This window comes from Triturus cristatus, chromosome 1_1, assembly GCF_964204655.1.
Source record: "Triturus cristatus chromosome 1_1, aTriCri1.1, whole genome shotgun sequence".
NCBI lineage: Eukaryota > Metazoa > Chordata > Amphibia > Caudata > Salamandridae > Triturus > Triturus cristatus.
Window position 1 is genome coordinate 9,129,845 of NC_140579.1, and position 13,933 is coordinate 9,143,777.

Here is a 13,933-nt window from a genome sequence, read left to right on the forward strand (position 1 = left end):
AGAAACCGGATTTAGTGTCAAGGCCCTCTTCTTATACACAATACGTGCCACCACCACCAGACGCCGTGTGGGGAAGGAACAGGGTGTGCAGTGCGGGTTGGCCAGGTGACAGAGCAAAACGAAACACTGTGCCCTACTGTCCCGTACCACCCCACCAGAGTGATCCCCCTAACGGTACTCGCCTCGTGCCACGACCCGTGATCGGGGCCGTGGTGTAGGGACCCGGGGCATCCTCTCTCTTCTCTGGGCCACCTGGTTTGTTCGCAGTATCCGATGCTTCCGCGATCTCGTGTCTTTCGTCTCTCTCTCAGGCTCCTCAGCCGCTCCGCCTCCTTCTCCTCACCCTTTCGTCGCCGCTGCTTCCGTCTCGGACGTCTCCACTCCACTCTGCTCCTTCCACCATTGGACACACCTCCATACGGATCCCACTCCCTTTGTCTGTCTCGTGCTGATGACGTCAGGTGCGTCACCTCCGTGTTCCTCCCTAGTGTCGCTAGACCGCTGAGCGATCCCGGAGATGGGTGCGTGTTCCGCCCCGTTTCTCCCCACTGTCGAATCGTCAGACTCCTCACACATCTCCCCCCTTTGGAATGGACGTCGGGGCCATTCAGAGGACGGGTGTCAGGATAGGTAGTCTGCGCCAATTTGTCTTGTCCCCGGGTTGTGTATAGTCTGGAAAGAAAAGGGTTGTAAAGCAAGAAACCATCTCAGGACACGGGGATTGGTGTCTTTGTTATTCGTGTGCCAGGTGAGGGAGGCGTGATCAGTGAGGACTATGTACCTCCGTCCCAGTAGGTAATACTGTAGGGCTTCTATGGCCCATTTTATGGCTAAGCACTCTGTCTCAATCGTTGAATAGTTCGCCTCCCGTGCAAAGAGCTTTCTGCTGATGTAAAGTACTGGTTTCAGATCATCTCTATGGTCAGGCTGGTATAGCACAGCACCCAGACCGAGGCACGAGGCATCGGTTTGGAGAACAAACGTGTGACTGAAATCAGGACAGTGTAACACTGGGGCGGTACAAATGGCACGTTTTAGGGTGTTAAAGCTAAATTGGGTATGAATCTACGATAGTAGCCTATAAACCCTAGAAAGGAACGGACGTCTCGTTTGGTTGTGGGCCTGGAAAGCGGTCTGATAGTCTCTACTTTGTTTAACTGGGGAAGTATCTGTCCTTCCTTGATCATGTAACCTAAATACTGGATCGTTATAACAATTGAAAGAAATGTGCAGCACACCCTTAGATTTGTCAAAGCAGTTCAAATTGAAGTATAGGACAATCCAATGGCTTATTTGATACCAAGCCAATAATCATACATTTATTAGTGTACTACTACTCGAAAAAGCTACTCGAAAAAGCAGACTCCACATCACTGGCTTGTCTTCACAAACTTATTTCTTTTTAATTTTCTTTGATGATACATCCAAACAGAACTGCCAACACGTGTTTCGTCTCCCCTTAGACTTTGTCAAAGCTGTAATACAAGACATATGCTTCATTTGTAGTTTACCAGGTAAGAGAAATGTGTTCAGTGGATAAGAGTCTGATAAACCATCTAACACATAACACCTAAACATAGTTAAATGTACTTTACATAGTACAATTCTTTTCTGTTTTATTGATCATTTCAAATCAAATTTAAAAAAGAAGAAAACCATTGTCCTCCAATATTTCATAAAAATTAACGATATATGCATCCTCAAAATTGAACAAACAAGGACATATTCATTTTTTGTCCCTACAAATTATAAAAATTAGAGAAAGAGATCAAAGAATCCGACAATATTTAAGTGCATAAGGATATAAAAAGCCCGAAAGGATCACAACAAAAGAATACTAAAAGAATACGTAGGCACCCAAAGTTTGTTGAGAGAAAGAATCAACTCATAGGAAACACTCTATGTTGACCCTATAATTTTCTAAAAATAACTCAATACCAAAAGTGCCCAGAATTTGCAGTGAATAAACGGTAGCTCACCTACCAAAAAGCGAACTGTTTTCTGACCATACAGTGCATCCCCTAGCGCAATTGTGAAAATTGCTCACATTATTGCCATAATATTCCTCACAAATCTATATGATAAAAGGAAGAAAATCAAGAGTCAAAGCGCAATCAAACCTATTATATCTCGCATGTTATTTCTACTGTCAAATAATACTATTATTTTTTAAGTTCATAACAGTCTTTCGCTGTGCATGTAACCATGATAGAAATAGCCATGATATTAGCACAATTTTCTAATAACTACAACCTCCTATGAGTTTTTCTTATTCATTTTTGGCCTAAGTGAATACCCAAACCTCGTACCTATTTCCAATATTCATGTATATGTATGTGAAGGAGACAAAAAAAAGTTCCAAAAGTCTCCGTATGGTAATTTAGGCACAACGCGATAACGGTTACATCCATTAGGAAACAAACCTTAGACATCTTGCACACCTATTGCTATTTCACAATCTTTTTTTGTAAATAAGGTCAGTAAACCATATATTACAATTCTTATCACTTTAACATACCCCGCTATTAACGGACAAGTCTCACCTTAAAAATATATTTGAAGAATCAAGTTAAACTCCGACCAACAATTTAATCAACCTTGAAAAGTTTCATTCTACAAAAAAAGGGAAGGAAAAGTACATTGAGATATTTCCTTCAACACGACGGGAGTTAGTCCCAGCCAAAGCCCGCCATATGCGTCAACCCGCGTGTTCCGCTTATTGAAAAGTTTACTGAGAAAGTGATCATCAGCGTCTGTGTCCTGTTACGACCTCGTTATTCTGTGTTCGAGCAAACGCTTGAATCTGGCCGCATTTACGTAAAGAAGAGCGTACGAGGTGTGCGTCTTCGGTCACATGACATGTCATGTGACCCTACACTGGAATACTGTGTACGTTTCTTCACCAAATGGCAAAATACCCAACCATTTTGGATGTATTTATTTCGTTATGGCGCCATCTTATATTTCATCCTAAGATTTATATACCTAATTACTTAATCAGATGACCAATACTAATACTAAAATATTTCTTTCTCGATTGATCCTGACTATTTGGATCATTTTAATCGGTCAAGCAAGATGCCCACATGACATGTATTGCGATTACATGCTATAGTGGCATATTTCTATCAGCCATTGAAAATAGGGTTGTTTACGCAGATTTTATAATCTTTCCAGTGTTCTCCCATATTTGTCTAAAAACATATGATTAACTAATCTTATTTATTTTCACTAAAATAACAATAAAAACATACTCCCTTATTTTTCTATTTCTCTTGATTGCATTAATAACATCATATAATACACAAAGTCATGACATTTACAAAATATTGCACAAACATTGGCACTTGCTTAAATTGAATTCCAGTTTAAATAAATATATCCCTGTGAAACCACAAGTAATTCACAATAGGGGTAGGACACTTAAAAACATTCTTAGTCCCTCGATACCTAAAAACAGTATAACAGGGCAAACTAAGAATTGGCTACCGAGAAAGCCGGCGGGCTTTTATAAATGCACAATGTGCAACATATGCCAATTTGCTATGGACAAAATAAAAAATTTCAGTTATAACACAGGACAGACTCATCGAATTAATCAATTCATGAATTGTAATAACAAATACACTGTATATTGTATTATTTGTCAATGTGGCTTAATCTACATTGGAAGTACAATTCGTCCTTTAAAAGAGCGTGTTCAGGAACACATTAGGGCAATTAAAAACAACAATAGTAGTTATCCCTTAGCTGCCCATTACAACAGTGTACATCAATCTTCAGAAATACTTAACATTTTAGGTTTCACGGAATAGCTGTAGCAGAGGCAGACCCAAGGGGAGGGAACCGTACATTGGCCCTACGGAAACTGGAATCTAGGTGGTTGATTAAATTGAGGGCTGTTGACCAGGGAATTAATACAGACAGGGAACTGCATGTATTCCTACAAGACTGAATCTTCAAAAATTCTTATTGAGTTTAATGCCCTAGCGTACCCATCAGTAATCAGCAATTGAGGACATAGTATGTTTAATGGATTTTTCATGGAAGAAAACCTTGTCTATGCTTTAGAAACTGATGCTAAAAATGTAAGATAGACTTATATCCATATAGTTTTAGACTTAACAAAATATGTATATGTGAATCACTATGAAAAAAGCAGCTTTTTGTGAATTATTCTCTCTTTTTTCAACAAGTATAATGAGCTTAACTACTCTTTATATCTTTTCGCAATCTATCTTTTTTACTTGTTTCCCTCATGTTAAAGATTCACAGAAGAGAAATAGAAAAATAAGGGAGTATGTTTTTATTGTTGTTTTAGTGAAAATAAATAAGATTAGGTAATCATATGTTTTTAGACAAATATGGAAGAACACTGGAAAGATTATAAAATCTGCGTAAACAACCCTATTTTCCATGGCTGATAGAAATATGCCACTATATCATGTAATCGCAATACATGTCATGTGGACATCTTGCTCGACCAATTAAAATGATCCAAATAGTCAGGATCAATTGAGAAAGAAATATTTTAATATTAGTATTGGTCATCTGATTAGGTATATAAATCTTAGGATGAAATATAAGATGACGCCATAACGAAATAAATACATCCAAAATGGAGTGGGTTTTTTGCCATTCGGTGAAGAAACGTACACAGTATTCCAGTGTAGGGTCACATGACATGTCATGTGACCGAAGACGCACACCTCGTACGCTCTTCTTTACGTAAATGCGGCCAGATTCAAGCGTTTGCTCGAACACAGAATAACGAAGTCGTAACAGGACACAGACGCTGATTATCACTTTCTCAGTAAACTTTTCAATAAGTGGAACACGCGGGTTGACGCATATGGCGGGCTTTGGCTGGGACTAACTCCTGTCGTGTTGAAGGAAATATCTCAATGTACTTTTCCTTCCCTTTTTTTGTAGAATGAAACTTTTCAAGGTTGATTAAATTGTTGGTCGGAGTTTAACTTGATTCTTCAAATATATTTTTAAGGTGAGACTTGTCCATTAATAGCGGGGTATGTTCAAGTGATAATGATAAGAATTGTAATATATGGTTTACTGACCTTATTTACAAAAAATCTTTGAGATTGTGAAATAGCAATAGGTGTGCAAGATGTCTAAGGTTTGTTTCCTAATGGATGTAACCGTTATCGCGTTGTGCTTAAATTTCCATACGGAGGCTTTAGGAACTTTTTTTTCTCTCCTTCACATACATATGCATGAATATTGGAAATAGGTACGAGGTTTGGATATTCACTTAGGCCAAAAATGAATAGGAAAAACTCATAGGAGGTTGTAGTTATTAGAAAATTGTGCTAATATCATGGCTATTTCTATCATGGTTACATGCACAGCGAAAGACTGTTATGAACTTAAAAAATAATAGTATTATTTGACAGTAGAAATAACATGCGAGATATAATAGGTTCGATTGCGCTTTGACTCTTGATTTTCTTCCTTTTATCATATAGATTTGTGAGGAATATTATGGCAATAATGTGAGCAATTTCACAATTGCGCTAGGGGATGCACTGTATGGTCAGAAACCAGTTTGCTTTTTGGTAGGTGAGCTACTGTTTATTCACTGCAAATTCTGGGCACTTTTGGTATCGGGTTATTTTTAGAAAATTATAGGGTCAACATAGAGTGTTTCCTATGAGTTAATTCTTTCTCTCAACAAACTTTGGGTGCCTACGTATTCTTTTAGTATTCTTTTGTGGTGATCCTTTCAGGCTTTTTATCTCCTTACGCACTTGACTATTGTCGGATTCTTTGATCTCTTGCTCTAATCCTTATAATTTGTAGGGACAAAAAATGAATATGTCCTTGTTTGTTCAATTTTGAGGATGCATATATCGTTAATATTTATGAAATATTGGAGGACAATGGTTTTCTTCTTTTTTAAATTTGATTTGAAATGATCAATAAAACAGAAAAGAATTGTACTATGTAAAGTACATTTAACTATGTTTAGGTGTTATGTGTTAGATGGTTTATCAGACTCTTATCCACTGAACACATTTCTCTTACCTGGTAAACTACAAATGAAGCATATGTCTTGTATTATAGCCTTGACAAAGTCTAAGGGGAGACGAAACACGTGTTGGCAGTTCTGTTTGGATGTATCATCAAAGAAAAAGAAAAAGAAATACGTTTGTGAAGACAAGCCAGTGATGTGGAGTCTGCTTTTTCGAGTAGCATTGAAGAATCTGAAAATGTATTATTATCCACTAATAAATGTATGATTATTGGCTTGGTATCAAATAAGCCATTGGATTGTCCTATACTTCAATTTGAACTGTTTTGACAAATCTAAGGGTGTGCTGCACATTTCTTTCAATTGTTATAATTTTGCTTACCTAACCCTTGGGTTGTGGTGTTTGGCACCTCTTGGTAGTAGGTGCTAGAAAGAACAGAATAGCCCCCCGATAAAGATACAAATAAATATATAGAGATATATTACTGTCACACTTAAAACATTGTCAAGAAATAACTAATGATTGTGCGGTTCCATTTTTCCTGAAAGGAAAATACTACTACCAAAAAACTCTGTTAATAAATACTCGATCGTGTTGGTTCCTAACAGTGATTTTTTGGGGTTAATGGTGAGGCCAGTCCTTTGGATTGCTCTGAGCATGGCTTCTAGGTGTTGTAGATGTTCTCCCCATGTTGGGCTATATATGACGATGTGATCAAGATATGCTGCGGCATATCCCCTATGAGGTTTTAGAATGCGGTCCATCAATCTCTGGGACACAATGCCCCATGCAACCCGAAGGGGAGCACCTTGAATTGATATAAACCGGAGGGAGTCGCAAATGCTGTCTTCTCCTTGGATTCAGGGGATGAAGGGATTTGCCAATACCCTTTTGTGAGGTCAAGGATTGACATGCATCTAGCTTTCCCTAGGCGTTCGGCCATCTTGTCTATTCTTGGCATGGGGTATTTGTCGAATTTGGTGACAGCGTTTACCTTCCTGAAGTATATACAAAAACGCAGATTCCCGTCTGGTTTCGGTACGACTACCACAGGGGAACACCAATTGCCCTGGGAGGGTTCGATGATGTTGGATTTAAGCATGTCCGAAACCTCCCTCTCTACTGCTTCTCTACGGGCTGCTGGGATACGATAGGGTTTTTGTTGTACGATCTTTTTGTCGAGGGACACAATGTCGTGGTGGGCCATGGTGGTTAATTCTGGTTTGGAGGAAAAGAGACCCGGGAAGGTCTCTAAAAGAGACGTCAGTTGGTTGTTTTGTGTGGATGACAGACACTCTCCCGTGGGTACCGGTTCGACCGCTGCTTCCTGGACCAACAGGAGGGGTATCTCCAACGGTCTGTTGGTACAGGCGAGATGAGCGGGTGTTCCTGCCGTTTGGGAGGGCAGGAGTTCTTCCCACTTTTTTAACAGGTTGACGTGATATTTTTGTTTCCCACCAACACGGTGGGGCAGTAACACGCTATAGGTGACTGGGGTTACTTTTATTTCTATGACGTATGGCCCGTGCCATTTCGCCAGTAGCTTGTCCTCCATAGAAGGGAGCAACAGTAGGACCTTGTCACCAGGGGAGAACTCGCGTAGGAGACTGTTCCGGTCATACTACCGCTTCTGGGCCACTTGGGCCTCTTCCATGTGGTCGTGTCCTTCCACTGTTCTGCCGCCATGTCAAGCAAGGTCCTGGGTTTCCGCCCAAACACCAGGTCGAAAGGGAAATACCCCGTAGACCGCTGTTCGTGGGTCCTCAACACAAAGAGGACCAAGGGTAGTTTTTGGTCCCAATCTCTCTGGAAGTCCGAGACGACCTTGCGGAGCATCTTATTATAGTGCTCCACAAGGCCATCTGTTTGGGGATGATAAACAGTGCTTCTGATTTTGTCAATGCCCAGCACTGTACATATTTGTGTCATAAGACGAGACATGAATGGGGTCCCTTGGTCGGTTAGTATCTCTGCTGGAAACCCCAATCTCGAAAAAAAACGATATCATAGCTTGGGCTATCGCAGGGGTGGTCATACTTGATAGCGGGAAGGCCTACGGATATCTACTGGCGTAGTCCACCATAACCAGGATTTAACAGTGCTCTCTGGCTGAGGGCGTCAGAGGTCCTACCAGGCCCATCCCCACCCGGTTGAAAGGGACGTCTATCATGGGCAGTGGCTGCAACAGGGCTTTCACCACCCCTCCAGGATTGGTAGACTGGCAGCGAACACAAGCAGCGCAATGCTTTGCTACGTCCCTGTACACCCCTGGCCAATAGAAATTCTGTAGGAGATATTTCAATGTATTTTCCTTGCCGTAATGTCCTCCCCCTATCTTGTTGTGGGCCAAGAGGAGTACATGTTCCCTGAATGGTGTTGGTACTATCAGTTGTGTAGATATCTGTGATCCCCCCTTCACAGCCCTGTACAGTAACCCCCTTTGTAAAAGAAAGTATGGTCCTACCTGCTCTGACTCTTGTTCACGGACCTGCTCCCAGGCATTGGTAAGGGTGTTGTCCTCCCGTTGCGCCATACGGAAGCTAGCCGGTTTCTTTCTGTCGATGTCTGTAAGGGAGAGAGGAAAGGCAGGACGTGAAAGCTGCGAAAGGCAAAATCTCTCTTATCTCGTCTTTTTTCCTGTGTACTCTTTCTTGTTTTGGTGTTTGGGACTCTATATCAGTACCACAAAAAGGGGCCTCCTGTAGCCAGGTCCTGCCGTTCCTTTTAGTATTGTTCAAATACGTCTCGAACTTAGGGTGGACTGTCCCTATAATGACTGCTTCGGGCAAGGCGGGTATCGCCCCCACTCTTCGCAAATGGGGATCATGGTCCACTTCCAACAGGACCTCCGCCACAGGGTAGGCTTTGGTATCCCTGTGTACACAGGTTACCCTCACTTGTTCTGAGTCTTTTAACTGGGAGGGGAAATCAAAGAGCCGTCCACTACTTTAACGTGGCACCCAGTATCTAGCAGGGCTTGTTGTCTCTTCCCATTGAGCAGGACTTCCTTCCTATACTGATGAGGACCTTTCCCCGTTACGTATATACGGCCTCTTGTATACCCCACCTCCATCGGTTCAACTGTTGGGGTGCGATGAGGACACTTTCTGGCTATATGCCCCCATTCTGCGCAATTGTAACACTGTGGCTCCTGCCCGCTGGGACCAGATGGCGGGTAGGAAGGCCTGGGGATCGGGCGGGGAGGTATCTGGGGCTTATTCTCGGTCTTAGAAGTGCCTCTCGGGATTGGGTTGTACTGGGGCAGTGCTATTCGAGCCTTGAAATCAGGCGACCTATGATAGGCACAAGCGATCTCTACCGCTGACGTGGAGGAGAGGTTGGGGTGTTTCTTCACCCATGACCGTGTACTAGGGGGTAGGGCATCCAAGAACTGTTCCAGATAGACCTTTTCTACCACTTCAGCCACTGAAGAGGAATGGGGGGTCAAGTATCTATTGCCTAGGTCTCTGATCTGAAAATACAGGGCGTGGGGTTGTCTCCCGCACCCCATTTTCCTTTCGAAACCAGTTTCTATAATGTTCTTGGTCGCATCCTAACCTCTCGAGGATGGCCTTTTTTACATCCTCATAGGCTGTGGTACCCGCAGGGTTGCCTGCTTGATAAGCAGCTTGTAACTCGCCGGAGAGGAGCGGGGCAACGCACTGGCCCCACCTTTCTTGGGGCCAGGCTGCTGTAGTTGCCACCCTTTCAAAAATAAAAAATAAAGTAATCTGGATCGTCTCCTTCTTGGAATTTTTGAAGGACAGTCCTGGGGACATTAGGGCGTACTCGGGTGCTTACAATGGCGTCCGTGAGGTGCAATATCGCTGTTTCCTGCACTTGCTGGTTAGTAGTGAGCAGGTCGGCCTGATTTCTAAGGGCCCCTTGCAGGGCTTCTCTGTCCATCTGTGCTGTCTGCATCTGCTGTTCCAGGACCAGCTGTAGGTGCCGCTGCCCCTAGGCTAGTTGGGCTGTGACGTCCTTGACAGGCATGGGTTGTGTCATGGTTCGACACACAGGAACAGGTGGGAGATCCCTCTTCTGACACCACTTTGTAGGCGGGGAGTGAACCCGGGGGGCAGAAGGGAACACCGCACGTGTATAGTACAAGGTTTTTAGGGACTTTATTTTTTTATGAGACAACCGCTTTCAGGCCCTTTTGTATATCAGTCCCATAAGGTCCGTACTGCCATCCAAAAGGTGGCCTTCAAATCAGGTGCACAAACAGAACACAAGGGGGGGGATGAGAAGAGTTCCTCTTGGCCGTCCACCCGGGCTCCTCGAGACTCGATCCTGGTCTGGTCATTGCTGTCACGTCTTCCCAGGGGAAATAAATGATAAAACAGAAACCGGATTTAGTGTCAAGGCCCTCTTCTTATATACAATACGTGCCACCATCACCAGATGCCGTGTGGGGAAGGAACAGGGTGCGCAGTGAGGGTTGTCCAGGTGACAGAGCAAAACGAAACACCATGCCCTACTGTCCCGTACCACCCCACCACCCCCACCAGAATGATCCCCCCTAACGGTACTCGCCTCGTGCCACGAACCGAGATCGGGGCCATGGCGTAGGGATTCGGAGCATCCTCTCTCTTCTCTGGCCCGCCGGGTTTGTTTGCAGTATCCGATGCTTCTGCGATCTCGTGTCTTTCGTCTCTCTCTCTCCCTCGGGCTCCTCGCCTGCTCCGCCTCCTTCTCCTCACTTCTTCATCGCCGCTGCTTCTGTCTCGGATGTCTCCGACCCGCTCCTTCCACCATCGGACACACCTCCATCCGGATCCCACCCCCTTTGTCTGTCTCGCGCTGATGAGTCGGGTGCGCCTCCATGTTCCTCCCTAGTGCCACTAGACCGCTGAGTGATCCCGGAGATCGGTGGTTGTTCAGCCCGGTTTCTTTCCACTCCGGTCAGTCGGATCATCGGACTCCTCACACCTCTGCATCATCCTGGACACTCCGCTCTCAATGAACCACCAAATGAACACTGTCTCGTCCTCCTGCTTTCACACACTCAGACTGCTTCATAAGATCTTCAAATGGATCCCCACCGAGTCCAAGAAAACGGTCACCCATGCACTCGTCAGCAGCAGACTCAACTATGGCAATGCACTCTACACCGGCACCACTCGGAAACTCCTAAAGAAAGTGCAGAACATACAGAAATCCTCTGCCAGACTCATCATGTACATCCCATGCTCCAGCCACATCACCAGCCACCTGAGAGACCTTCACTGTTACCTATAAAAAAGAATTTACCTTCAAGCTCCTCATGCGTGCCTACAACGCCCTCCACAACACTCGACCTGCGCACCTTAACCACCACATCTCCTTCTACACTCCCACCGGACAGCTCCGCTCTTCCCAACTGGCCCTGACCATGATCCCACTGATCTGCAAGACCACACCTGGAGGAAGATCCTTCTCCTACCACGCTGCAAAGATCTGGATCTCCTTGCCTCTGCACCTCAGGCAAACACCACTGCTGCCGCAACTCAGGAAGGACCTCAAGACCTGGCTCTTTGACTAACCCGCAACCCCCCCCCCCCCCCCCCAGCGTCTTGAGACCCTAACAGGTTAGTAGTCGTGCTTTACAATAAATTTTATTGATTGAAGGGCAGAAGTAAAACATTTTGGAGGGTGGGGAAAAAAAGGTTGTAGGTAAAATGGATTTGGTAACGCTCAGCAGATTTTCTCATGAGCATACATATACATGCATATTTGCTTACACTAAAACGCAGTTCACAAACCTTTTCTAGGAGTTCGATTTGCAGGCCTACTTTTTTACATGTTTGTGAATTCATGAAAGTTGTAAATCTGCACTAACGCAAGAATAAATAGCATAGTTGCAATTTTGTGACTTTCTTTAATAACTAGGCCCCTAATTACGTTTGGTGTAACCAAGAGTTTTGTTTCCATTAAAATGATATATTAAAATAATATATAATTATACATTTTACAAACGTTCTGTCAAAACAAAACATGCTTTGACAAAACCAAAAGGGTGGCAATCAGTGCTAGACCTACTGTCTTCGCAAACGCTCAGCAGATTTTCACATGAGCAAACATACACATGCATATTTGCGCACACAAAAATGCAGTTCATAAAGTTTTTCTAGTAGTATGATTTCTAGCCCTCCTTTTCTAAACTCTTTAAATTCATGAAAGTTTTAAATCTGCACTAACGAAAGGGTAAATACCATATAGGCAATTTTTGGATTTTTAAATAGTTGGGCTCCTAATTGTGTTTGGTGTGAACTAAGACTTTTGTTTTTATAAAAATGAGACCTATTTATAAATTCATATAAGATTAACTTCACTGTGAGTGTGGGTATTCTGCAATTTCATAAGGAGCACTTTGCATACAAAGTAGTTGCCTTCGGTGCAAGGGACTACCATGGCAATGTGTGGTTTTTGAGACCAAAAAACATTTATGCTTTTAGCCAAAGTTTTTGATAAATTGTTGCGAGCCCAGGAGCTTCCACAACAATAAAGTTTTACAAAAACTCTGTCATAACAAACCCATTGACAAAACCAAAAAGGTGGCAATCAGTGCCAGCCCAATTGTCTTTGGCAATGCTTGTTTATTTCATTTTCAAGTTTTCTATAATCTTACTGAAATTGGTTTTACACAAATCTTCGATTATTTTTTTGGGGAAATGCTAGCACTGTCAAACACATTTTACTAAACGATGCCTCAGAGAAATGGTACCTAAAATTGCCCAGTTTAACAAAAAAAATGTTTTCCAGTTGCTATGTTATGTGTACATTCTATTTTGAAAGCAGATAATCATCAATTTTACGTCCTGCCTTATTTTGAATATTTGCATGTAATTAGAGAGCTTTCTGGGAGCATTATAGGCGGCCCTAAAGTGTTAAACTTTGCAAACGTGTGCACATTTATATACTGGAATCACTGTCAGTAGTGCAAGGATTTCCTTAGAGCACCCACCCTATTAGTAAGAACTTTCCATTAATGAACCATACATACAAGTTTGAACAGCATCATCATATGGATAAAAACCTTACTGTAACTTCAGACAATGCTCTTCCACACAGATCCATAATGTGGTGCTGTAAACGTGCAGCCAAAGTGCTGCAGGGGTCGTGCCTACTTGTCCAAAGGACAAAATAAACATGAAAACTCGATGGCCTTTACCCCAATATATATGTCCTAGGCATTGAGCAATGGGAATTCTATGCCTCTGATTAGAGAATATTCAAAGCTAGTGGATCTTCAGTTTTTGTGTACTTGGAAAAACTTGTGAGCGCAAGTGCAAAGCTTTGGGATTCCTAAATTCATACACCTTTTGGGATGTAGGTAAGGAGTCTTTGTCCAGCATTATGTACATGCTCCACACTTGTTTTTTGGTGGGGTTACCCATCCTGGATGAGATTCAGAATGGAAGCATCAACTTATTCGAAGGGTTGTGGCTTCGAAAGAGGCAGTGAGAGGGGGCTGAAACAGTCAAGACCTCATACCAGACTCCAAATTGTCAATCTGATTATCGGATACGTCCAGAAACTGCAGGCGCTGGAGGGATCTGAGATTTTTCAGCTTCTGTATCTGGTTTTGTGCCAAGGTTAGGAACCTGCAAAATGTAAAGTCTTAGTTAGGAAATGTATGCAGGAACATCTTACCATCAAGCAGGAGCTCGTTACATGTACTCAGGTAAGGCCTGTCAGAAAATAAGCAGGAACCCCTTCCCATCACCTCTGCAAGGATGCCGGAAATGCTTTTCCCCTTCAGTGTGGACAGTACTATTGGGAAGCCTGAAGTTTTGTGTTTACTCTCTTCTGGCAGCAGAGCTATATGGCTCTAAAAAGGGAAATACAGATGAAGCTCTGGGTGGGGGCAAAGACAGGATTGGCAGTGGACTTTATCTATGTTGCTTTTAATAGTAGGGGATATTGAAGACTACTTGGAAAAGTGGTAGTTAGTGTTAGAG

General features: G+C 43.0%; 1 protein-coding gene across 1 annotated transcript in view; it reads right to left on the reverse strand.

Annotated features, from left to right (window-relative positions):
* The window catches only part of LRRC46 (leucine rich repeat containing 46), a 100,049-nt gene that overhangs the window by 16,356 nt on the left and 69,760 nt on the right, over positions 1-13,933 (reverse strand). The window contains exon 5 of the mRNA XM_085608748.1: positions 13,467-13,576. Within this exon, the coding sequence (XP_085464874.1) occupies positions 13,467-13,576 (110 nt within the window). The remainder of the gene's footprint in view (positions 1-13,466; positions 13,577-13,933) is intronic.